The following is a 24,151-nucleotide window of genomic DNA, read 5'->3' as shown; positions in this document are numbered from 1 at the left end:
TAAACCCTAAACCCTAAACCCTAAACCCCTAAACCCTAAACCCTAAATAGGGGTATTTGGGATTAAAAGGTGTTTGACATTAAGGATATTTGAGATTAAAAGGGTATTTGAGATTAGGGGTATTTGAGATTAAAAGGGTTTTTGAGATTAAAAGGGTGTTTGAGATTAGGGGTATTTGAGAATAAAATGGTGTTTGAGATTAGGGGTATTTGAGATTAAAAGGGTGTTTGAGATTAGGAGTATTTGAGATTAAGGGTGTTTGAGATTAAGGGTGTTTGAGATTAGGTAAAGGATAATGGGTATTTGAGAATAAAGGGTATTTGAGATTAGGGATATATATATACGATGGTGGGGTTTTGGGCTTTCGGGAGTTCGGTGTTTAGGGTTCAATTAGGCCCAGCTAATCTTCTGCTCAATTGGGCTAATTAGATATCTAATGATTCTCGCATGTTCCCTAATTATCTAATGGGCTTATCTTATTGGGCTTCATATCTAATGATTCATCAACTTTTCTCCTTGTTGGTAAATCCTATTTTATCCTAAAGTCTAAGCTACGTATTTTTTTTTTGTCTACCATATTTTAACACTTCATAAAACAAAACAGCAAAGAGGATGAAGAAGCAAACCGATCATTCGTATCATTTTCACGCAAACCGAACGGTTCTCCCCGTGATGGTGATGACGTGAATTTCCACTATTATCTGGGGAAAGTTCAAACCTGAAAAACAAGAAACAACACTCGAGTTTTAGCAATCTCAGATTATGTAAAGATTCCAAGACAAACTAAAACAAATAACTGAAGAATCATACTCTTTGAAGTAGCCGTTGAAGTTTACCATAGAAGCTCTCCGGCGGATGGGATGTGGAGAAGTCGAATATTTCATCCAGTTGGTAACACCACGGTTTTTTTTTATTACAGAACCTGAAACAGAGCAAAAAAAGTAATGATCTTTATTTGAAATTCAATTTGAGATTAGGGAGATTACAGATTATATATAGGTACACGAAAACCCTAAAACAAAAAGATTGAAGTTTGAAACTGGAATTAAGACGCGGAAATCGCTGAAACAAGAAGACGAGAAAGAACAAAATATATTCTTGAAGATTGGAGACAGTTCCTCGAATCATACCTCTGACTTTTCCTCGCTTTCATGGCGGGCTTGAGATGAGAGGAGAGATATATATGGAGCCATCAGGTCCACGACGTTTCGTCAATGGCCTTCGCTTCGATATTGGTGATCGATCAACTTCGCTATTTTGTGTCTCTCTCCTCTTTTCTTGTTCTCGCTATTTTCTCTCTCTGCGGTTTCTCAAAGATCAGAAAATAAGAGTGATTCAAATTTTGAAAGAGAAGGAAGAGAAGTTATAAAGAAGATCTGCGAGAATCTTTTAACTGAAACAGAATTAGCCGTTGCTTTGGATAACGTTTCAGGTTGATCATTCTATATAAAACGGCATCGTTTATTACTTATTTAAATCAACAAAGCAATAAGACACAAAACAACACCGTCATGCGGCGCCAAAGGTAATAGAAAGCGTTGACCTTTTATTGATCAGTTTCAGTCAGTATACAAACAATTAAACAAGGGTATTAAAAGTTACAAACAAAGTTGATTATATACATATATGACTAGTTAGTTGATCAAAAAATAATATATATAAATATAACTAGTTCAAGTTCGTGATGCTTCTTGTTCTTCTGTATGTTGTTTTTGTTTCTCAGCTTTCTCTGCTTCTAACTTCCTCAGGGTACTCAAAACTTATCTTATTTTCCACTTAATCCATCAGACACTATTTAGACAACCTCTATCTGCAACAAAAGCACGTCCAATGATAAGGGTTCGACGATTGGATCTCTTAAAATGCATCCCAAGGTTAAGGCTGATGAAAAAGGACTAACCTTGAGTTGAGAAAGACCTCTTTCTGCTCTCTTTGCTGCATATTATGCTTAGCTAGAGAGAAAAGAAAATTAATACAAATAATGTGGCAACCTGCCAACGTTGTATATTATATCGCAGTTACCTTGGGAAGCAAGGGCGTGGTTGGTTGACAGAGAGAAAAAACGCCGAGGTGATATGGCTCTAATCTTCTTCTTTTTTTAAGAATGGATAGTAGTGGAAGTAAAGGGTTGTCGAGAGGAAAAGAATAAGTGAATTGTACATATGTTGTTTCTTCCTCATGCAAATTAAGCAGAGAGTGAAAAGATGGTAAAAAGGAGAGAGACAGTTGTAGAGACTGAATAAAGTTTAGCACCTTGGAGTCTATAATGTATATTCATTATCTCACAATAATATTCAAATTAAATAGTTGTTACACTGACGCCTGTTTTATGTCTTTCTGGTGCTACGTATGAGTGGAATTGATAGGGCTTTTCTTTTACGTGAACAATAATAATGTGTATAGAGGCTTCGATTATTTCTAATAAAAGAGATGGGTACTTCTGTTTCGGTTCCCGAGAGATCCGTCCATGAATTCACCGTCAAGGTAAAAAAACTACTGTGTTTCGCTTGAATCGTATCTATGGTTTTTATTTAATTATTGTTTCATGGGGAATCACAGGATAGCTCCGGCAAGGACGTGAATTTGAGCATATACCAAGGGAAAGTCCTCCTCCTTGTCAATGTCGCTTCCAAATGGTTTGTCTCGTTTTTTTCCCTTACAACGTTTTCTTTCTTTAATTCATTACTGATTGATTGTTTATCATTTGGATTGTGTGCAAACAGCGGGTTCACCGAATCCAATTATACCCAGCTCACCGAACTTTACCGGAAATACAAGGACCAATGTCTTTTTTATTAACTTAGTTTTGTTAGCAGTTGCAATCTTATTCATGCATTTATATTTTTGTATATAATATTATTTCCATTGATTATGTATTTCAGGGTTTGAGATCTTGGCATTCCCTTGTAACCAGTTTCTTTACCAGGAGCCCGGCACGAGTCAAGAAGCTCATGATTTTGCTTGTACACGGTTTCAGGCCGAATACCCTGTTTTCCAAAAGGTAGGTCTTCTCTTTCTAGTGGTTACATGACGCTTGGAATTTATACCTAATTATATAGCACCTCAGCTAATATCCATCTCATTATGTTAGGTAGGTAGCTATGACTTGTTTGTGGTATTTTTGGAACAAGTGTAACCAGAAATCCATATGTGCTTCAACAGTTACCATCTGCACCTGATTGATTATTGTTAGTAATATATATATATATGATGGACCAAGTGTGTGTTATTATGAGATTATGTACGCGTAAACGGCCAAAACGCGGCACCACTCTAGAAGTTCCTTAAGGCAAGTAAACCCACTTTTTTGGGGTCAAGAATTAAGTGGAACTTCACCAAATTCTAGGTCAGCAAAGATGGCATAGTGATTGATCGTTATGGCACGATGGTTACACCTCTGTCCATCGAGGTATGCATTCTTTACGTATCAAAATAAATTGTCTTATGCTATAAATTGTAATTGTCCTGACTTGTGCTCCGGTTTCATGTGTTTGTGTGTAATAAACAGAAAGACATCAAGAAAGCTCTAGAAAAGGCTTGAAACAGCAAACGGGATGATCAAAATAGCATCATTCTAAGTTTATATCAATAGTTGCTTGAATTCGGTTTGTTCCTGTGCAAGCAACTCCTGGACAGCTTTGGCAAATCCAGCTCTTATAACCCTTGAACCGGACTTTGTGGTAGGACCTTTGCGGATGATGGGAACCTCAGTTGTAGGGACTGCAACATTTACGTATCAAAATAAATTGTCTTATGCTATAAATTGTAATTGTCGTGACTTGTGCTCCGGTTTCATGTGTTTGTGTGTAACAAACAGAAAGACATCAAGAAAGCTCTAGAAAAGGCTTGAAACAGCAGACGGGATTGCCTTTTATATCAAGGCACCAAATAAAAATATCAGTTCATTTTGTAACTAATGAAAATCCTAGCTTTTATGTTGTAAATCCAATTTTCCTTTCTTATACGGACAAGTTTTTCAGTTTGGTGTATATAGAAAAAAAATCTCTTCCAGTAGGTGGTTGTTTCATTTTTTTTGAAAAGTATTCTTTAATTTCCGAAGTTGTTATGGATATATACAGTCATTGATACTTGGATAGCTACGACAATATCTTAACACGAAAAAAGAGAGCTGAATCTTGCGAATAATCCAACCCCGGCTAGTTGGATGGATAATCGTTATTTGGCATTTAAAATAGAAACATACGCGTGTTGATTTGGTCGGAGCCAGACAACGGTTTATATTTACCGAACAAAAAGACAAAGAAGCTTATCATTTGAGATGAAATAGTAAGTAAATCATATCTGGAACGATGAATCCAAAAGGAAAGTACCTGACAACACATACACAAGGGTAACAATTTGAATATGGAGACGCGCGGTATAGCTCACAAATTCAACAAGGTGAGAAGAGTGAAGAGAAAGAAAAGCAAGGGATGAAAAGGAGAGGTAGAATATTGAGCGAGGCTAGTGGGTTGCAAGGGCTGAACCACCGGTCGAATTCCTGGTGTGGCTGTGGGGCCCATCGGTCCATCCAAGGGAGCATCCGGTGCCAGCCCAGGAGCTGTCGCCGCCGCCTTAGATGCTAATCACAGTTGTCCAAAATCAAACTCAAATTCTTAACGTTGACTCAAAATGCATAATATAACGTGATCGTGGTTAATTAATTACTCACATCCGGGGCTAAAAGCAGACATAGGCGGTGGTGGGGCCAGCAAAAATGGCACTGGACCTGCCCAATACATTAGTTAAATGAATAATGGCTGAAATCAATTGAATCTTTAAATGTACAATTCGATAGTAATGAGCGTTTTTCATAATAATTAAACAAAACCTGGCGCTGGCAGAGGTGTTCCCGCCGCTGCAAATTAAGCAAAATGAGCCATTAATCATTAGGGTTAATAATGATAAGTTAATAAATAAATAGAGTAAAGCTAAAACCTTGACACTGAACAGGTACACCGGTCATTTTGCAGGCACGAGGGAGAGCAAGCGAGAGAGTCCGATTGATGAAGCCAGTAGGCAGCGGGACATTAGCAGTGAGAATGAGGCAAGCACAGTTCATGCCGGTACTGCTCAACGACTTTAAGGAGTCGCAGCAGCCGGCGGTGGGAGTGACGGAGCCGCCGCTGCTCCCGGTTATGAAGTTGAGACATGGAGTGAAGGTAGAGATCATGGAGGAGGTGCATGGCGTGCTAATTATCTGCTGACCTTTCCCTCCCAATATTAAGCTTGACATTATCACTATTATCAATGTTATGCCTTCCATTTTTGGCTTGGTTAATTCTCAGGTGAATATGGCTCATAATCCTATATATATATACAAATTTAAGTGGGTGCATTGGAGTTCAACAACTTCCAGCTAATCTATAATCATCTCTCTCAATCTCTTTATCAACACACAATTTTCTCTTCTCTTTTTTCTTTGAAACACACACAATTTCCTTAAAACAAAATATTATTAATTAATTAACCAAGAGCTAGTAGGTGAGTTTGGTATGCTCCTATTAATTTTGTTACTTAAGTATTAGCTCCCGATCATAAAATTGGTTCTTAGGTATATCTAGAAGATATTGGTTATGAAAAAACCATAAACAATGTAAAGTAGGTCATCCGACAATACCAGTCTCTTTGACATTTTCACCATTTCGTCCTATAATTAAACCAAAGCGAAGAGCAATAATAACTCAAACTATGGGGTATACAAGTATCTACGCGATCACATTTGTAGCCCTCGTGGGGGCTCTACTGGGCGTATCAAAAGCACAGCCGAGCGGGTCATGCGTGAGCACACTGACCACCCTTTCTCCGTGCCTAGGCTATATCACCGGAAACTCAACCACTCCCTCACAGACTTGCTGCTCTCAGCTCGACTCTGTCATCAAATCTTCGCCGCAGTGCATCTGCTCTGCCGTCAACAGTCCGATCCGTAACATCGGCCTTAACATTAATCGCACACAGGCCTTGCAGCTCCCAAACGCCTGCAACATTCAGGCGCCTCGTCTCTCACAATGCAATGGTAACCTAACTAAATATTAAACCCTTATATATATATACATATCTATATTACGTGTTAAGATATAGTGTCACTCACAACAAAGTGTTTTTATGAATTAGTGGCCACTGGGCCGACAACACCTCTTGGCGCACTTTCACCGGTGGAGTCACCGGCGGACAAGAACCCTGGTCCAAAGTACTTCCCCTGCAGAATGCGACTGAGTAGGCAGGAGGGGTTATGGATCAGTCGCCAACTCAGTTTGGCCAGGTAAGCGTCATTGAAACTCTCAAAGTCCCTGAATCCTAGGCCTCCTTTGTCCTTTGGTTGAGTCATCTTAGTCCAGGAAACTCAATCAATCTTTTTCTTCCCATCTTTGTCGTCCCACCAAAATTTCGTTACCGCTGATTGGATTCGAGTGATGAGAGATTTTGGGAGCTTGAAACACGTCATGGCGTGGGACGGGATGAGAGAAAGGACACTGTTGAGCATCACCATTTTACCCGCTGCGGATAAGTGCCTTTTCGACCAACAGCAATGTTTCTTTATATTGAGATATCTCACCACTAAATATAAAAATAACAACCTAAATTACTCTTTGGAACTTATAAACCCACTAGAAGTAGGTCTTAGCCTTAGTCGGGTCCTTCTTGTAGGCCTAACATTTAGGGCCTTGCCTCATTTGTTGGACGGCTTTGATAAGCACCGGAGGTTCTGCTGTGCCGGAGACAAAAAAATCAAACCCTTGGCCGGGACTATGGACTCATGTTGGTTCATCCCACCTCAAATTATTAGGTCCATAACTGGAAACAAAACAGTACCTTTTACTTGTTGCAGACGTTTCTTCACTCTGCAAGCAAAGTCTTGGAGATCCACTTCCAGTATGGAAATCTGCAGATACGAACATCATCTCTTGATGGTTTGTGTCCAAATTAAACCCAAAACAATTATGTATCTTCCTTTACAGGAAAGTCCAAATCCTCCATTATTGCTTTGATTTTACAGGTTACTTGTTGAGTTGTGATTACCAAGATACAAGTTTGTAATCTTCACTATGATTGAAATAAAAAGATAACAAATAACTCACATTTGATTGGTTTCTGTTTCTGCAAGGTGCCATATCAATAAACTATGGAAACCCTAGATATCATCTACTCTATATATCATTGGCTGTCTTCTCCGTTGGAGTTCTTAAGGTGCTTTTTCAATGGCAAACACAACTCAACCTGCCAGAGTACTCTCTCTCTCTCTCTCTCTCGAACCAGGTTATTGCATCTACTTTCCTTTAAGAGTTTGCTGACGAGTATTTCCGTGTGATAACTGCAGAGTTGCGTTCTGAGAGTTGGAATCAAGTGCTGCAAAGGTTGCCAGACAAATGCAAAGAGAAAGTTACTCAGTGTTTCTGGTGATGATCTTGTTAAAGCCATTGAAAATATGCTCTCTTTTTGTTTTATTTGAAGCTAATATATTGTTTTGGTATGGAAACAGGGGTGAGTGCAGTTGAGTATAACGCAGAACAAGGGCTCCTAAGAGTCTCAGGTGACCCCAACCCAGCTAAGCTGCTTCGCAAGCTTTCCAAATGGGACAAAAACGCAGAGCTTGTCTCTCTTCCTGGTGAAGTCTCTGCCCCCGCTCCTAGAACCCCTCAGCTTAACCAGACCAAGAGGATGGGGAAGAGGACATCAAAGTGTTTTCTTCTGAGGTGTTTCGGGACTAAGGAAAAGTTTGAGCCTTATGGAATAGCAGGGGATGAAAACGGCAGCGCAACGCCCTTCATCAACACTGTTGCGCCTCCAATGGTGTATCCTCCTCCTCAACCAACGCCTGGCTTCGCGACACCCATACCATACCCTCCTCCCTGTTTTGGGGCAAACCAACCACCTTACACATACACTTCTGGTGGTATGTACCAGTCACCTCCACCAACTTTCCAGTTAAGAAAGACGCAGTTTCCACAGATGGTCAACTACCCGCACCACTGAGCTAGAAAAAACAGACGCATGTCTGCTTCTTTTCTCTTGAATGAATCCACACAATCAATTCAAAAGTATCCAGAATATTTGTCTAGGCGATTGCCATGCCTACAGCCTATTGTTGGTTATGAATATGCCTAATAATAGAATCATATTGAACAACAGCAACAACAAAAATGCTTGTACGTAATTTTGTATGTTCCTTCCTTCTGTGGTATTCCGCAAGAACCAGTGATTAGACAGTATAAAGTTAATAAATAATAATAATCCAAAGATAAAATATATACATTTCCTATTGAAAACATGTGATTAATATAGAGTTTGATGAATATTAGTTGAAGTAGTGGAATATTTTATTAAAACCATTGAAAACAATTCGTGCTAATCGCAGCATATCCGTGAATCGAAATAAGTTAGCAAAAGCTGATGGAGAGTGACCTAATTAATTTTGAGAATCTTCTGTATATTAATCTTTAGCGCGCGTACATGGAAGAGATTACGGTTCCTATATACTATGATCTCTTACTGAGTGCTGATTCTCGTTTTATACACTAAAATTATACAAAACAAAACAAAACAAATACAGAAGAAAGAAAGAAAACAGGAATCAGAATGCGATCCCTTTGGGACATCAGTCAAAAAAAGCTTGTTAAAGTTTCCACCTTTCCTCTTTTCAACAACGAGAATCTCCCAACCCAAGAAATTTCTCCTTTGTTTTCTTCTCTCTTTGCATGGTGTTTCCCTTTTGAAACACGTTATACTGATATTATCAACAAAGCTAATACTGTACCTTCTTTTTTTAATCACGAATTTTTGAAAAAAAAAAACCTCGTTGATCTTCTCTGCACAGATCACTCTCTAATTAGCTCCTTTACTTCCTAAGCTCTTAGCATAATCAATTGATATCGATGGCAAAGAACTCGGAGAGTAGCAGCAAGAACCAGGAGACGAAGAAAGAAAGCAGAGTGTGTGAGAAGATTTTCAGAGCAATGACGAGTCCTGTTCGAACTGTTCGCCGCCTCTCCACCAAACCTTCACCGAAGCACCACCAAGCGGAGCCTGTCCGCGTCAAGTTCTCTGAGACGTCGACTCAGGCAGCCAAACCCATTTCAAAGATGGAGCCGCTGATCACTCGAGTGGAGACGAAGCTGAAAACGGACGAGAGGTTCACTGATTATATAAAGAAAGCCAAACTGAAGATCAGGGCAGTGACGAATCCAGGTGACATGATGAGGAACGATGCGTCGAAGACAAGTGAAGCAGAGGCACGTGATCATCGTCGTCAGTGCCATGTCCCTACCGCTAGTGTCTCGAGAGAGGGTAGCAGTGGAAGGTCATCAGATCATTTCTCCGAGTACATAAGGAAGGCGAAGATGAAGCTCAGATCTTCCACCATCGCTCGTGCGAACCCAACTTACAAGGATTGATGAATTCCCACTAAATTATTATATGAATAATCCAGCTTACGGTTATGATCAGTAAACTCTGATGACAAACTATATGAATTATCGATTATGATATTATATACCATTTTCTGGTTAAACTATTTTTAAATATTACTAAACTCAGCTTTTCTAAGAAAAGAATATTAATGAGAAAAAGACAAAAATAACACTAAATCAAGTTTTTGTTCCCAAACTAGCGCTCAAGGTCAAAAGTCACAAAAATAGCACTTAATGTTTTATCAAAAGTCACAAACTTAGGGTTTAGAGTTAAAAGGTGAGGTTTAGGATTTAGGGTTTAGGGTTTAAGGTTTAGAGTTTAGGGTTTAGGGTTTAAAATTTAGGGTTTAGGGTTTAGGGTTTAGAGTTTAGAGTTGAGAAATGAGGTTTTGTGGATAAGATTTCAAATTTTGAAAAATAAAAAAATTAAAATTTTCAAAGGATAAACTTAAAAATGTGCTATTATGGTCATTTTAGTTTTGAAGTGCTATTTTTGTGATATAAATTTAGAAAGTTGCTATTTTGGAGATTTGCCCAATATTAATCTCGGGCACCTGTTAAATTCTAGTTTTAATTTTTTTCTTCTGTTACATATACATACAGATAAAACGGCAGAGAGCTTCCACTGGCTCAATTTTTCCCATCCCAAAGCAAACCCGATGGCCTTCATATACTACTACTACACGTACCTTTTTAACACAAAGGAAAGAAAACCCTTTTCGACAGCATCAGCTCCTCCGGTCATTTGCCAACGGCTGTTTAGATTTGTGGTGGCTGGGCTAGGGATATTGCGTGAGAAAGAGAGATGAAAGGGAGTAAGAGGAACAAACTGATCAAGAAGGGATCAACGTTATATCACTAATCATTTCAAGCAACAACAAACGCAAGAACAATCCCCCCTGGCTCATCAAGACAGGAATCAGAGAGAAAGAGCGAGATCACACTAGAGGTTACATGACATGGGGAAGAAGATGTGGAATATCTTAGCCTAGAACCAAATATATTACCCAATTCTATTTTTATTTTTCTTTCAATATACCAGCTTCATCACTCTTGATAAGAAAATGTATATGTACTGGCACTTGTATATTTCAGAAGAAAAAAGAAGTTCATCTCAGAAGTCTATGATTTACAAGAGTATTCCATGCCCTTGTAGAGCAATGTTCACATTCATCATGTCACGTACCTTTGAGTATTCGATATGCTGAACATAGAAGCTGAATGGAGAATCATTCATTCATTCCAAGGAAGAGAAGACATAGAATCTTCAGAAGTCTCTAATCCCATTCCCATTCCCATCCTCTACTCGGTTCTTTCCAGCCATCCAAGCTGTAATCAGAGAGAGGCACAAACCAAAAAAAAAAAATGAAGAAAACCACAAATAACGACCACAATTACAATTGCCAAGTAAAGAGGCATACATTGCAAAGAAGGCAAGTGTATCAGCAGAGCAGACAAGAGGAAAAGATTTCCAGAAGAAGGGTATAGCAACATTGAGTGATGCGAAAAAGAGCCTCTTGAGAAGGAATAGTGAACATCCAAATGGACCACATAGCCATCAGGTTCGTTCTAGGGGCAAAGGTTGGTTGGTTGCTGCAGTCTTGTTAACAACCTGCTTGAATTGAATTTGAATTTGACAACAAGTCATTAGCTTAGTATGTTGTAATCCCTTTTGCTTTCGAATCATTTTACAAGCACTAAGGACCAATCAATAGTTACAAGTAACAGTGTTAGTGTTGTTAACACAAGCTATCTGCATCTACTATGACAAAAATGGCACCTCTATACGGAGTGCAGAAGACGACGACGAGGAAGGAAAAGGAGATTCCGGTTCCTCCTACACTCGGGCGCAAATTCGAAGACCGAATCTAGAACGGCGACTGAGATTGGAGGTGGGCGGAAGAGGAATACACGAGAGAGATTAAGCACCACCTCATCCTTTGGATGACTCCTTCCTTGCTGATGAGAGAGAGACCGATGAGTTCTGTATTAAACCGGTACAATACTAACCGAATTTCGGTACGCACATCAATATTTTTTTTTTTTTTTTTATAATTCCATCAAATCTGCTTTTTGTTTTTTGGGTACAGTTGTGTGTCGGTTCTAGATTGGTTTAGCGAATTCAAAGGAAGTTTTCTCCTTGGTTCTAGATCGGTTCTACATATATAAAATTATGATAATAACATCTTTCTTTTGATTCCTCGATCGATTTCCATTTTCCATTTTCCATTTTCCAATCCCCAAGCAGAGCAGAGCAGCTCTACCTTTTTCCTGATTTCTTCTTCTCCTCCTCGGCGGGCGGGGGGAAAAGTAAACTTGGATTCGATGGGAATTGGGACATGGTGATCTGCTTGCTTCTCTTCTTCTCATGGCGAGTTTTCTCCTCGGCTTCTTCTTGCCTTCGCTTCTTCTCGCAGGTACCATTCCTTTAAGTCTATGCTACTGCCTCCCTATCCCTACCTTGAGTTTGGAACATTGATTCTTCTTCTAATAATTCACCTCTAGGCTCTCTAGCTGTAAGGTTCACACAGTAGTTATCTCTCAGCTCTCGTTTCTTTTCCTAATGATTTCTCTCTCTCTCCACAGCTTCACTTATTAACTGGAGTCTCATATCATTCTTTGATTTGATAGCTTTTCTCCTCCTTCACTATATTGCACCTGAAATTGGTAACACTATCTATCTTCTATTTTCCTTTATATCTCTCTCTCATTATAATATAATTATATGGCTTTAGCTGACATCAAATGTTTTGCTTTTTTTTGTCAGGATACCGTTTTCGGAGGAGGCATTGGCTATTATGGCCCATTTTCATCTTTTCCTTTGCGGTACTTGTTGCACAAGCGCTGTACCTTGTCCTTTGGGCTACTGTTGGTCAACACTGGGATACATCAGATTCTGCCTGGATGAGTGTTATTGGCTTTATCATGTAAGAGTTCGTCTATTCATCTTATTGCCTTGACTTCTTAGTTGATACTCTCTTATTTCTCAGATTAAAGTCCTGGAGAAACCCCACTGTTCTGTATTTCTTGGCTTTACAACTTCTAGCATCGCTAGTTGCTTTAGCTGACATATACAGTTCTAGATTCGGCTTCGTTCGGTGGCCATGGTCTCGCTTTTCAGAGCTTTTCGAGCAGCTAGGTTTGTTATTAATATTACAACTTCTCCAAATAGTTACTGCTGTTACTTCCCTTTTTCTTCTCATAACATGCACTTCTATATGGTCTGCCATTTCTCTTTCTAGTTTGACACTGTATCATTCATTTATGACTCAGGAAGTCATCTTAGGGTTGCCTCCTGCTTGTTGTTACCAGCTGTTCAATTGGCACTGGGAATTTGCAATCCTTCTTGGGTCTCTTTGCCATTTTTTGTTGGCAGCTGTGCTGGTCTTGTGGACTGGTCCTTGACAAGCAACGTTTCAGGACTTTTCAGGTCGATAAAATTATTGATGCTTATGCTTAGTTAGCGCTACCCAACCCTGCTTCTCTGACCTGCACTCGTTTTTTGTTGTTGTGTTTTTTTTTTGTATTGTTAAGGTGGTGGAGAGTTCTTTATATCTACGCAGCATTCAACATTGTCCTACTTTACCTCTATCAACTACCAATAAACTTCTCCGATATGATTCGATGGATAGCAAGCTTTATAGGTCTATTCAGAATCTCTGCGGAAACAGAAGGCACTGATATTTGTTCTGGTCTTTTCCTTTTGCTTTTTTACACCATGGTATGTTTTTTCCTTCTACGATTGGTATTGCTTGCTCTCGCACAAGTTTCGAAACTGATAGTCACGTATGTTTTCAATTAAAAAAACTTATTTTACCCAACCAGATAATTAATGAACTGTTTCTTAACAACTGTTTGTATGTGTACGAACACCAACAACTAGTATAGTTTTTTTCTTCTATTTAATTGACATACCCATCTTGATTTGTTAACGAGTTTCCACACTATTTTATCTGTATATCTGCAATACTTTGACATGCCTGTCTTTCTGCAATTGCAGCTATCCTATATAAGGTCAGACCTCGAGGATATGGATTTTATCATGTCGACGAGTGAAAATAACTTGGCAGAGCGTCTTCTTCCTCCAAAATATTCGTTTTTTATTCGAGAATCAAGGTATGCTGTATATTTTTTTGTTCTGTCTCTTTATACTAAGAACTGTTGTGGTGTTTGACACAGCATTTCAGCGTATAAAGGAAGTTGTATTTGTTACTTATATTCATGAGTTTATGTCTTTATGACTGAAGCGAAAAAAAGAAAAGCTTGGTTGAATAGGCTCACATGATTTGACTCGTTTTTTATGGTCGTATATTGGTAGACACTCTCGTCTCTTCGGTTCGTAGAACTATAATACGTGGCTATGGGTTAATGAAGACTCATGTAATTTTCTGGTGATCTCTACGATATGTAAGGGGTTTAGTTGAAAATTGAGAAGTTGGTATAAACAATTACTATATTTAGTGGGACAAATTTGATCTATATGAAATTTTCTCTGAAACGCTGAAACTCTTTGGTTATCGGACGGGGTGGCAACTGCAAAATCTGGAAACTTTTTATTTAAGAAATCAATACAGATTACAGCTAGTTCACAAATTCTAATAAATGTTCTGTTGGATGGGCGTTACAAAGATCAGTCATGTGACTGTATGATAGTTAAGCTGACTAATGTATAATTCCAAATTTTCAGGGCCGGTGTTAGGCACACCAATGTTTTACTGAGGGGAGCTGTGTTTAAGACCTTCAGTATCAATTTCTTCACATATGGTTTCCTGGTATATATTTGTCTTCTGGTATCAAAGTGTATGTGTAAGCTCAAGCAACGTATTGTGTCCAGAAACTCACACACCTTTTTTTTGTTTCCATGATTGCCAGGTCTCTCTGTTTGCTCTTTCGTTCTGGAGTTTTCATTTTGCGAGCTTGTGTGCTTTTGGCCTCCTTGCATATGTTGGTTACATTATCTATGCCTTCCCATCGTTGTTCCGCTTGCACAGATTAAACGGCCTTCTGCTTGTATTTATACTCTTATGGGCTGTCAGTACGTACATATTCAATGTAGCATTTTCTTTTCTGAACACTAAGGCTGGAAAGGTAATATATTATCTATGTGCAAATTTCAATTATTTTGCAAGAATACCAAGGTTGGAAGGGTTATATCTTCGCTATGTGCTGTAAATATACAGGACATGAAAATTTGGGAGATGGTGGGACTTTGGCATTACACTATACCTGGATTCTTTTTGCTTGCACAATTTGGTTTGGGAATGTTGGTTGCGTTGGGTAATCTTGTGAACAACTCTGTTTTTCTCTACCTGTCTGAAGAGAGCTCCAGATCTTCCAATGACAGATCTTATGCTGAAGGTAACAGCCTCACATATGCTTCTGCAAAGTTATCTGGTGTCTTCCAAAACCATACTTGTCAGGACCTCTAAATTTTGGAAGAAAAAGGGGTGTGTTTGTCTTTCTCGATCAACCTATCATTCTGGATCATGTGGCCTGAAAACATCCGAGACATTTTAAGAGTTAGCTCTATCCAAGATATGTATTGTAGAAATTTTAACTATATCATTGAGAATATTTATCTATGGTAAAAAGCATAAGAGTATTATTTTCTTTGGTAGGCTAGTTTATTCCGTGTTTATTTTAGGTAGGAATTGCATATTTCTTCTTCTTTTTTTTTCAATTTGAGAACTGCTCTTAACGGCTGAGATAATATTCAATTACAGCTGATGAAGAAACAAAGGTTTTGGTTGTCGCAACCATTGCTTGGGGATTGCGGAAATGTTCACGGGCTATTATGCTCGCACTGATTTTCCTCATTGCCATGAAACCTGGGTTTGTCCATGCAGTGTATGGTATGTTTGTTCCCCTCCTAATTTTTTTTTTCACAAGGATTCATAAATATGGATGCTTTATGATGGACTTATCTTTCAGTGATATTCTTCCTTATGTATCTGCTGAGCCACAACATCAACAGAAAGATACGCAAGTCACTGATTCTTCTATGCGAAGTTCATTTTGCACTTCTCTACATTCTTGAGATCGACCTTGTGTCGAACTCCTTAAAGCGGCAAGGCTCTGTGAGCAGGGAAATTCTGTTTCAGTTAGGTACGCTTCTCTTTCTGTATTTTTTTTAAATTATAGGCTATATTCACATATCATCAGTTTCTTTTCGAAGATAGCTGCTAGGTCATCTTAGATGAAAGAGTAAGGAAGAGTTCTGACTGATAACTCCGTGTATGTACTATTGCAGGTCTTCTTAGGTCTGAAAGCTCTTGGGACTTCTTGGAGATAGCCTTGCTTGCTTGCTTCTGTGCTCTCCATAATCATGGTTTTGAGGTGCTATTTTCCTTCTCAGCGATTGTACGACACACACCGAGCCCTCCAATTGGATTTAGCATATTGAAAGCTGGTCTCAACAAATCAGTTCTCTTGTCCGTCTACTCATCGCCATCTTCAAGTTATAGCCAGGATAATACTACTTATGGTATAAAGCTTCCTACTTGTCTCTTTTGCTGTGAACATTTGATAAGGGACATATTTGCTTCTTATTTTTGTACCTCAACTGCTGAACCTTGCTTCCATTGTCAGATTTTTTCTGGCATTCTGCATTCACGGCATTTAGTTTTCCTTGCCATACCATTTATCAGCCTTTTACTTTCCCGGTCCTCATGTTTTCTAGCACTGTGAATCATATCTTCTTGGTGCCGTTATTTTTACATGGTGGCTCTAGGACTAGGTTTCAACGTCAAGGAATAGTTGCCAATTTATTGACTTTCTTATCTTCTAAGTTTAGTTCTGGTGCCGTTATTTTTACATGGTAGCTCTAGGAGTAACTTTTTATTCTGTGAAATCTAAAAGTTGCACATTCTGTGACCTTTGACAAGAATCTTCTAGTTATTTGTGTTGTTCGTCATAACTGTTCTGTATCTACTCTCTCATTTATGCTTACGAATCACTGTTTTTTTCTTTACAGAGAGACACATTGCTTCATTTCTGAGTGCGATTGGGCAAAAGTTTCTGTCTATGTACCGATCATGTGGAACATACATTGCCTTCATCACTATTCTCATAAGTGTATACCTGGTGAAACCCAATTATGTATCGTTTGGATACATTTTCCTTCTCTTGTTCTGGATTACTGGAAGACAAATGTTTGAGGAAACTAAGAGACGCTTGTGGTTCCCTTTGAAAGCATATGCGGTTTTGGTGTTTATGTTTATCTACTGCTTAAGTAGCTTTGTCAGCTTCCAGCTCTGGTTATCTGGATATATTGATCTATACTTTTATTTAGGTTACAACTCCGAAGCACCATTGCTGGATAATGTATGGGAATCTCTTGCTGTGTTGATCGTGATGCAACTTTACAGCTATGAAAGGAGGCAGAATGGACATTACATTCCAGGTCAATCTAGTTTGGTTCATCCTGGAGTTTTTGGTTTTCTTGAGAGGTTTTTGGTATGGCATGGTCAGAAGATCTTGTTCGCGGCATTATTTTATGCATCATTGTCTCCAATCAGTGTGTTTGGATTTGTGTATCTCCTCGGCCTTGTCATCTGCACAACCTTCCCAAAGTCCTCTTCAGTACCATCCAAATCATTTTTGATCTATACTGGATTTCTCGTGTCTGCTGAGTATCTTTTCCAACTGTGGGGCATGCAAGCTCAAATGTTCCCTGGGCAAAGATATGCTGAGTTGTCTTTCTACTTGGGCCTTCGAGTATATGAACCTGGATTTTGGGGTATAGAATCGGGTCTACGAGGCAAAGTGCTAGTTGTTGCTGCCTGTACTCTGCAGTACAATGTATTTCGTTGGCTAGAAAGGACACCTGGTTTAACTATTATGAAAGGAAAATATGAAGAGCCTTGTCCCCTATTTGTCTCTGCAGAAGACACAACTGCAAGTGTTTCCAGTTCTAATGGTGAAACCCCATCTTCCATAGATCATGCTTCTATATCAATTAAACAAGGCGAGGCTACTAGTAACTCATGGCCTTTCTTCTCTCCCCGTGATAATCAGGCAGCTGGTTTCTTGCATCCCAAGACTGGAGGCTCCGAAAGTGGCAGTAGTAAGAAATTTTCATTTGGTCATTTCTGGGGAAGCATCAAAGAGAGTCACAAGTGGAACAAGAGGCGGATTCTGGCATTGAAGAAGGAGAGGTTTGAAATGCAGAAGAATCTGTTAAATATTTACTTGAAGTTTTGGATTGAGAACATGTTTAACCTCTATGGCCTTGAGATAAACATGATAGCGCTGCTTCTTGCAAGTTTTGCTTTGCTGAATGCCATCTCCTTGGTATATATTGCGCTGCTTGCTGCGTGTGTCCTCTTGAGAAGACGCCTAATTCAGAAACTATGGCCTGTCGTTGTTTTTCTGTTTGCATCAATTCTAGCAATTGAATACGTTGCCACGTGGAATAACTTATTGCCTTTAGATCAGGATCCAAGTGAAACTAGCGTGCATTGCCATGATTGCTGGAGTATTGCAGCTGTCTACTTAAAATTTTGCCGGGACTGCTGGCTGGGTAAGACCCCTCAAACTTTCTGAAGCACTTACTGTTCTTTATGCATTAACTTTATTTTACATATCCAAGAAAATTCTATGGAGATGTTTTTTTCTTTGCAGGAGTGAGAGTTGACGATCCCCGGACCCTTATTAGCTATTTCGTGGTGTTCATGCTTGCCTGTTTTAAACTTCGGGCTGATCAGATATCTAGTTTCTCAGAGTCATCGACATATCATCAGATGAAGTCTCAGAGAAAGAACTCATTTGTCTGGAGAGATCTCTCCTTCGAAACAAAGAGCATGTGGACCGTGCTTGATTACCTGAGGCTTTATTGTTACGTCCATCTGTTGGATGTTGTGCTTATTCTGATTCTAATCACAGGAACTCTCGAGTATGACATTCTACACCTGGGCTATCTTGCATTCGCACTTGTTTTTGCCCGGATGCGACTTGAAATACTGAAGAAGAAGAACAAAATATTCAGGTTTTTGCGGGTGTACAATTTTGTTCTCATCATCTTTTCTCTCGCATATCAGTCTCCATTTGTTGGAAACTTCAATGATGGGAAGTGTGAAACGGTTGATTATATTTACGAGGTGATTGGATTTTACAAGTATGACTACGGGTTTCGAATCACTGCAAGATCTGCTCTCGTTGAGATCATCATATTTATGTTAGTATCTCTTCAGTCCTACATGTTTTCCTCCCAGGAATTTGATTATGTCTCGCGGTATCTTGAAGCGGAGCAAATTGGTGCTATTGTGCGGGAGCAAGAGAAGAAAGCTGCACGGAAAACCGAGCAACTGCAACAGATTCGTGAGGCTGAAGAAAAGAAACGGCAGCGGAATTTGCAGGTGGAAAAGATGAAGTCGGAAATGCTGAACCTGCGGGTACAGCTTCACAGAATGAATTCTGATTCTAATTTTGGGTTTGCTTCTCCGCGCACTGAAGGTCTACGAAGGAGGAGTTCGTATCTAATTCCAGATAGTGGTGCAGCCAGTCCGGAGATTGACGGAGTGGTCCACAGGAAAGAAGGCCAGCCTATTGACGAGGATCCACATTATCCTTTTGAAGCTCATGAGCTTCCTATGAGTGCCACTCCAGAAGCACCAGATTCTCCAGAGTGTTCATTTGGAGCATCTCCTTGTGAGATCACTGAAATTCAACACAATACTGATGTCATGTCTACGGAGCGTGAAATAAAAGATAAGTCAGAAGGAAAAGATAATCCCTTGATTTCTGCTGTGCAACTCATCGGTGATGGTGTTTCCCAGGTGCAATTTATTGGAAATCAGGCAGTAAATAACCTTGCGAATTTCTTAAACATCTCACCAGAAAATTCAGATATAAATGAGCAGTCCTCTGTTGATGATGAGGTGTATGATGAGATGGAAAGCCAGAATAGAATACACAAACCTTTTGAACGGTCAACATCTCTACAGTCTGACAGGAGTAGTGATGGCACTAGCTTTCAGATAGGAAGGATCCTTCGTCATATATGGTCTAGGATGCAGTCCAACAATGATATTGTTTGCTATTGCTGCTTCATTATTGCGTTTCTGTGGAACTTCAGTCTTCTTTCCATGGTCTATCTAGCAGCGCTGTTCCTATATGCCCTCTGCGTTCACACTGGACCTACTCACATCTTCTGGGTCGTCATGCTAATGTACACAGAAATCTATATCCTCCTCCAGTACTTATACCAGATTATAATCCAGCACTGTGGGTTGAGTATTGACGCACCACTTCTTCAAGAACTGGGATTTCCAACGCAAAGAATCAAATCATCTTTTGTTGTCAGCTCGTTGCCTCTCTTCCTTGTTTATATATCCACTCTCATACAGAGTGTTATAACAGTGAAAGATGGTGACTGGGTTCCTTCTGCTGATTTTGCTTCTCGCCGGAATGCCCGTGGGAGCCAGAAGGACCTTACAAGAATTAACTGGAGCCTGAGAGTTTGGGACGTGTACAAGAAGCTGAGAGATGGTGTGAAATTGGTGATCAGAAGCATGTACCGGTACTGGATCTCTCTGACACGTGGAGCAGAATCCCCTCCTTACTTTGTTCAGGTGACAATGGATGTTCACATGTGGCCTGAAGATGGAATTCAACCTGAAAGAGTTGAATGCAGAATGAATCAGTTACTTAGGCTTGTCCATAATGAGAGATGCGAGAAGGGAAACCCTGATCTTTGTCCTTACTCTAGCAGGGTCCACGTACAAAGTATTGAGAGAAGTACAGAGACCCCAAACGAGGCCTTGGTTGTTCTCGAGGTTGAGTACGCGTCTCCCACGAATGGGTGTTCTACAGCAGAATGGTACAAATCACTAACCCCAGCCTCGGATGTGGCGAAAGAGATTCGTAAAGCTCAACATAGTGGACTTGGTGAAGGAACTGGGTTTCCGTACCCCATTCTCTCTGTGATTGGCGGAGGAAAGAGAGAAACAGACCTCTATGCCTACATATTTGGTGCTGATTTGATGGTCTTCTTTCTGGTTGCCATTTTCTACCGATCCGTCATCAAAAATAAAAGCGAGTTTATCGATGTATATCAGCTAGTGGACCAGTTCCCATTTGACTTTGTCATTATTCTAATGGTAATTCGTTTCTACAAGTCTCGCTTATCTGTTTGCGTATCAACGCCCTAACCTGATGAAACGCTTTTGTGGCAGGTTATCTTCTTCCTGATTGTTGTTGATCGGGTCATCTATCTTTGCTCCTTTGCGACTGGAAAAGTGGTGTACTACCTCTTCAGTCTTATTCTCTTCACATATGCAGTGACAGAGTATGCTTGGAGCATATATCCTACGCAGCAGCATGCTGCTGGCTTGGCTCTCAGATTCATATTTCTTGCCAAAGCAATGTCACTAGCTCTCCAGGCCATACAAATCCGCTATGGGCTACCTCATAAGAGCACCTTATATCGGCAGTTTTTGACAAGTGAAGTTTCACGGATCAATTACTATGGCTACAGGCTTTACCGTGCTCTTCCTTTTCTGTATGAACTGAGATGTGTACTTGATTGGTCCTGCACAGCGACATCACTGACTATGTATGACTGGCTCAAGGTATGTGGTTTCATCTAGAACCCTCGTTATGATCATTGGACCGTCCATTTTTAGCTTGAACATACTGCCAAGGACCTAAGCTCTGTTCGTTTGCAGTTGGAAGACGTAAATGCGAGTTTGTACCTTGTCAAATGCGATACAGTTTTAAATCGTGCTACACACAAACATGGAGAGAGGCAAACAAAAATGACTAAATGCTGCAACGGGATATGTCTGTTCTTCATCTTGTTATGCGTTATCTGGGCTCCTATGCTGGTAAAAGATTCTGCCTACAACAAAATAAGTTTTATAATGCGTTTGTTGAAATATTCATTTAAACTGAACGCATAGTAAGAAAACAGTTTATGTGCCGGGTTTAAACAACAATTATCTGTGATGTCTTACAAGCTGGGTATTTGGTGAGTCATTCGTTTGTTGGTAATGGCTTCCTCCTTGCAGATGTATAGCAGTGGTAACCCAACAAACATCGCCAATCCGATAAAAGATGCGAGCGTTCAGATTGATATAAAAACAGCTGGTGGAAAGCTTACTTTGTACCAAACAACCCTGTGCGAGAGAATTTCAGGGGATAACATTGATCTCGGGCTAGATCTCCGGTCCCAGAGCTTCTTGCCAACGTACAACAAAAATGACATCCAGCTGATAAGCTGCCAATCTGATGCAAGCGTTTTGTGGCTTGTCCCTGACACAGTTGTGACCAGATTCATTCAATCCCTTGACTGGGACACAGATATGGACATCACCTTTTCTTGGCTTCTTAACAGAGACCGACCTAAAGGTAAGGAGACTGTCAAGTACGAAAGAAGTGTGGACCCTCAGGACCTTCCAAAACGCTCTGAGGTGCAAATGGTTCTCAACGGCTCAATGGATGGATTTAGAGTGCATAACTTGTACCCAAAGTTTTTCCGTGTTACTGGTTCTGGTGATGTCAGGTCTTTTGAAGACCAGGTAAATCTTTTCTTTTTTTTGGCACAAGAAGCTAAGAGTTAATTTTCCAAGTCTTGTTTCCTTTTTTGACCTATGCAAGCCTTAAAACATTGTAACATTGTTATTGGTACACAGAAGGATGAAGTGAGTGCAGACATACTCATGAACCATGCAGATACCAAGTGGTGGTGGTCATTCCATAATCTTAAGGCGTCTGAAAATATTAGCGCTTGCGAGGGTATGAATGGACCAGTTGCTATCATAATGTCTGAGGAAACTCCCCCACGTATGTTCAATTGCTTGCTCTCGAGACTCATCATGTTCGATTAAACATTTAACGATAATTGGAACAATAATAATTATGCAGAGGGGTTTCTGGGTGACACGCTCAGCAAATTCAGTATATGGGGACTCTATATAACATTTGTACTAGCAGTCGGGCGTTTCATCAGGCTTCAATGCTCTGACCTGCGTATGAGAATACCATACGAGAACCTCCCTTCGTGTGACAGGTAACAACCACAGTTCCAAACTGCAATCATTGTTCAAAGAAAGCGTTTTGCATTTTTCATAATGCTCTCTCTTTCTCTATCTATGTATCTGTTGAATGTAGATTAATAGCAATATGTGAGGACTTATACGCGGCGAGAGCAGAGGGTGAGCTTGGAGTAGAAGAAGTTCTATACTGGACCCTTGTGAAGATCTATAGATCTCCACACATGCTGCTTGAGTATACAAAGCTAGACTACGATGCTTAGGTCCAACCACACTTTGTCTTGTTTGTACATACTGAGTCAGTTATTATATATAGGCGAGGCGACCATTAATCTGGGGTTCCCTTTTTTTTCATTTCATTTTTTTGTCGATTTTCGTACATAAGCAATTTATGTAGTCATGTCATAATGAAAAGAGAAGACAATTTTTTTTCCTTCACCAGTCATACTAGCCCATTTCTATATTTCTCACTAAAAATAAAAAATCTCGATAATAAAAACATATTTGTTTCAATGTATTATTCTATTTTTCTGAAAATATACACAAACAAATTGTCTCCATATTTAAGAGCTAAAATAACATTCTTTCAAATTTTCTTCTAAAGTTATGTACTGTAAAATTATACATCGGAACAAATTCATTTTTTAATTAGATTTCGTTATTTTAAGAGCCACATCCTCATCGCTTCTGCTTTCCTCATCAGACAGTCTCTTTCGTTCTGTTTCCGGCCGTATTTCGATCCGTTGTAACAGTGGCCATACCCGGATTTGATTCTCCTCCACTTCCTTTTAGAAATTATCTTTTAATTAATTATTAATTATTTAAAATATATAAAACCACGTAATATTTTATAATGACATGTAATCAGATTATTCAGATTCAGTTATGTTATTATTTTTTACTAACAGATAATTGGTCAATGTATATAAAAGCCGAATTATGTTAGTTGGTGTATAAAACTTGAATATATTATGCGCTGATGTATGTTTTAACACAGAGTCCGAGTGTATGTACTGATCGGGACCGTGACACTATGTTGATGTATGAATTGGCTGATTTCTCGATAAACCACCATGTTTTTCTATATATCACTTTGTTCTTGCTACTCCATATAGCTTTGTTAGCTATAAAATCTTTATGTTTTTGAATTCTGGATATTGATGTTAATCTAAAACCCAAAAGAAAACATTAGTTTTTGATTAAAACTATCAACTTTAAAAAAGAGGCTAAACTATCAATTAACTGGGTGAACAATGAGGCATTATCAGTTTAGTATAGCATCTTTAGTGAGTAAACTACTACTACTTTGTCACTTGTATTATACTACTGCCTACTTGTTTGTTTATACCTTTCCAGATTTATTATAGATCCCCCTCCCCCACTAGCTTGGACCACTTTTTCTGCTTGATGAAACAAAGGAAACATCATGCCGTCTCATGGTCTAATCGATTATTATGCTGCCGTTTTTAGTCCAAACTAATTCATGGAGTCTTTTGTATTACTATTACAACTTACCATCCCTTTTTCTTACCGTTTAGGTAGATGCTTGATGAGAGGCAAATGGAAGTAAACCAATGGTTTGGAGTCAGAAGACGTGATATTATAATTGTTCCTAAGTTAATGGAATTGTCTTCCATTAGTGATGTGTGATAGTAATGGGTAGTTACTTTGTCTTCTTCTATATTTATAGATATCGATGTATTGTGAGTAAGGGATATGAAAAGAAAATTGCAGTAAAAGTGTTTATAAGTT

General features: G+C 39.3%; 5 protein-coding genes, 1 long non-coding RNA gene and 1 pseudogene across 9 annotated transcripts; 5 read left to right on the top strand and 2 right to left on the bottom strand.

Annotated features, from left to right (window-relative positions):
* The first annotated feature begins 2,430 nt into the window (after window positions 1-2,430).
* Window positions 2,431-3,541, top strand: LOC106341173 (probable glutathione peroxidase 4). The gene is given in 6 exon segments (XM_013779989.1): window positions 2,431-2,484; window positions 2,560-2,636; window positions 2,724-2,785; window positions 2,883-3,005; window positions 3,237-3,409; window positions 3,509-3,541. Coding segments are annotated over 6 exon segments (522 nt in total).
* A 617-nt stretch (window positions 3,542-4,158) lies between these two features.
* Window positions 4,159-5,280, bottom strand: LOC106340860 (non-specific lipid transfer protein GPI-anchored 2). The gene is made up of 4 exons (XM_013779692.1): window positions 4,939-5,280; window positions 4,832-4,858; window positions 4,673-4,729; window positions 4,159-4,582 (listed from the first exon to the last, which is right to left on the bottom strand). Exons 1-4 carry the CDS (start codon window positions 5,264-5,266, stop codon window positions 4,386-4,388), a joined length of 609 nt encoding a protein of 202 aa, XP_013635146.1. The 5' UTR covers window positions 5,267-5,280; the 3' UTR covers window positions 4,159-4,385.
* Window positions 5,281-5,676: 396 nt separating this feature from the next.
* On the top strand, window positions 5,677-6,266 carry LOC106339252 (non-specific lipid transfer protein GPI-anchored 2-like). The gene is made up of 2 exons (XM_013778035.1): window positions 5,677-6,016; window positions 6,115-6,266. Exons 1-2 carry the CDS (start codon window positions 5,692-5,694, stop codon window positions 6,264-6,266), a joined length of 477 nt encoding a protein of 158 aa, XP_013633489.1. The 5' UTR covers window positions 5,677-5,691.
* A 609-nt stretch (window positions 6,267-6,875) lies between these two features.
* Window positions 6,876-8,285, top strand: LOC106339251 (annotated as a pseudogene).
* A 419-nt stretch (window positions 8,286-8,704) lies between these two features.
* On the top strand, window positions 8,705-10,185 carry LOC106337491. Its single transcript, XM_013776602.1, has 2 exons — window positions 8,705-9,432; window positions 10,064-10,185. The coding sequence occupies exon 1, from the start codon at window positions 8,874-8,876 to the stop codon at window positions 9,390-9,392; it is 519 nt and encodes a 172-aa protein (XP_013632056.1). The 5' UTR covers window positions 8,705-8,873; the 3' UTR covers window positions 9,393-9,432; window positions 10,064-10,185.
* Window positions 9,178-11,380, bottom strand: LOC106337493. 3 transcript variants are annotated; one of them, XR_001269032.1, is made up of 5 exons: window positions 11,188-11,380; window positions 10,829-11,019; window positions 10,594-10,736; window positions 10,097-10,186; window positions 9,178-9,378 (listed from the first exon to the last, which is right to left on the bottom strand). It is a non-coding gene; the product is annotated as an uncharacterized LOC106337493 (long non-coding RNA). The 3 variants fall into 3 exon arrangements; XR_001269031.1 differs by having other exon boundaries at window positions 10,097-10,181; XR_001269030.1 differs by lacking the exons at window positions 9,178-9,378; window positions 10,097-10,186 and having other exon boundaries at window positions 10,473-10,736; window positions 11,188-11,378.
* A 228-nt stretch (window positions 11,381-11,608) lies between these two features.
* Window positions 11,609-22,844, top strand: LOC106341808 (piezo-type mechanosensitive ion channel homolog). Of its 2 annotated transcripts, XM_013780534.1 has the most exons (21): window positions 11,609-11,824; window positions 11,994-12,074; window positions 12,175-12,334; window positions 12,398-12,546; window positions 12,681-12,837; window positions 12,942-13,128; window positions 13,408-13,523; window positions 14,095-14,179; window positions 14,280-14,495; window positions 14,588-14,765; window positions 15,131-15,259; window positions 15,339-15,512; window positions 15,658-15,891; window positions 16,381-17,928; window positions 18,030-20,506; window positions 20,582-20,977; window positions 21,074-21,232; window positions 21,416-21,925; window positions 22,040-22,190; window positions 22,272-22,416; window positions 22,518-22,844. In XM_013780534.1, exons 1-21 carry the CDS (start codon window positions 11,776-11,778, stop codon window positions 22,660-22,662), a joined length of 7,446 nt encoding a protein of 2,481 aa, XP_013635988.1. In that variant the 5' UTR covers window positions 11,609-11,775; the 3' UTR covers window positions 22,663-22,844. The 2 variants fall into 2 exon arrangements, with proteins under 2 accessions (XP_013635988.1, XP_013635989.1); XM_013780535.1 differs by lacking the exons at window positions 11,609-11,824; window positions 11,994-12,074; window positions 12,175-12,334; window positions 12,398-12,546 and having other exon boundaries at window positions 12,728-12,837; window positions 12,937-13,128.
* The last annotated feature ends 1,307 nt before the right edge of the window (window positions 22,845-24,151 follow it).

The sequence above is a fragment of the Brassica oleracea genome, chromosome C4 (assembly GCF_000695525.1).
Source record: "Brassica oleracea var. oleracea cultivar TO1000 chromosome C4, BOL, whole genome shotgun sequence".
NCBI classification, from domain to species: Eukaryota; Viridiplantae; Streptophyta; class Magnoliopsida; order Brassicales; family Brassicaceae; genus Brassica; species Brassica oleracea.
The sequence above is the reverse complement of the archived record's forward strand: the minus strand, read 5'-3'. Positions and strand labels throughout refer to the sequence as shown.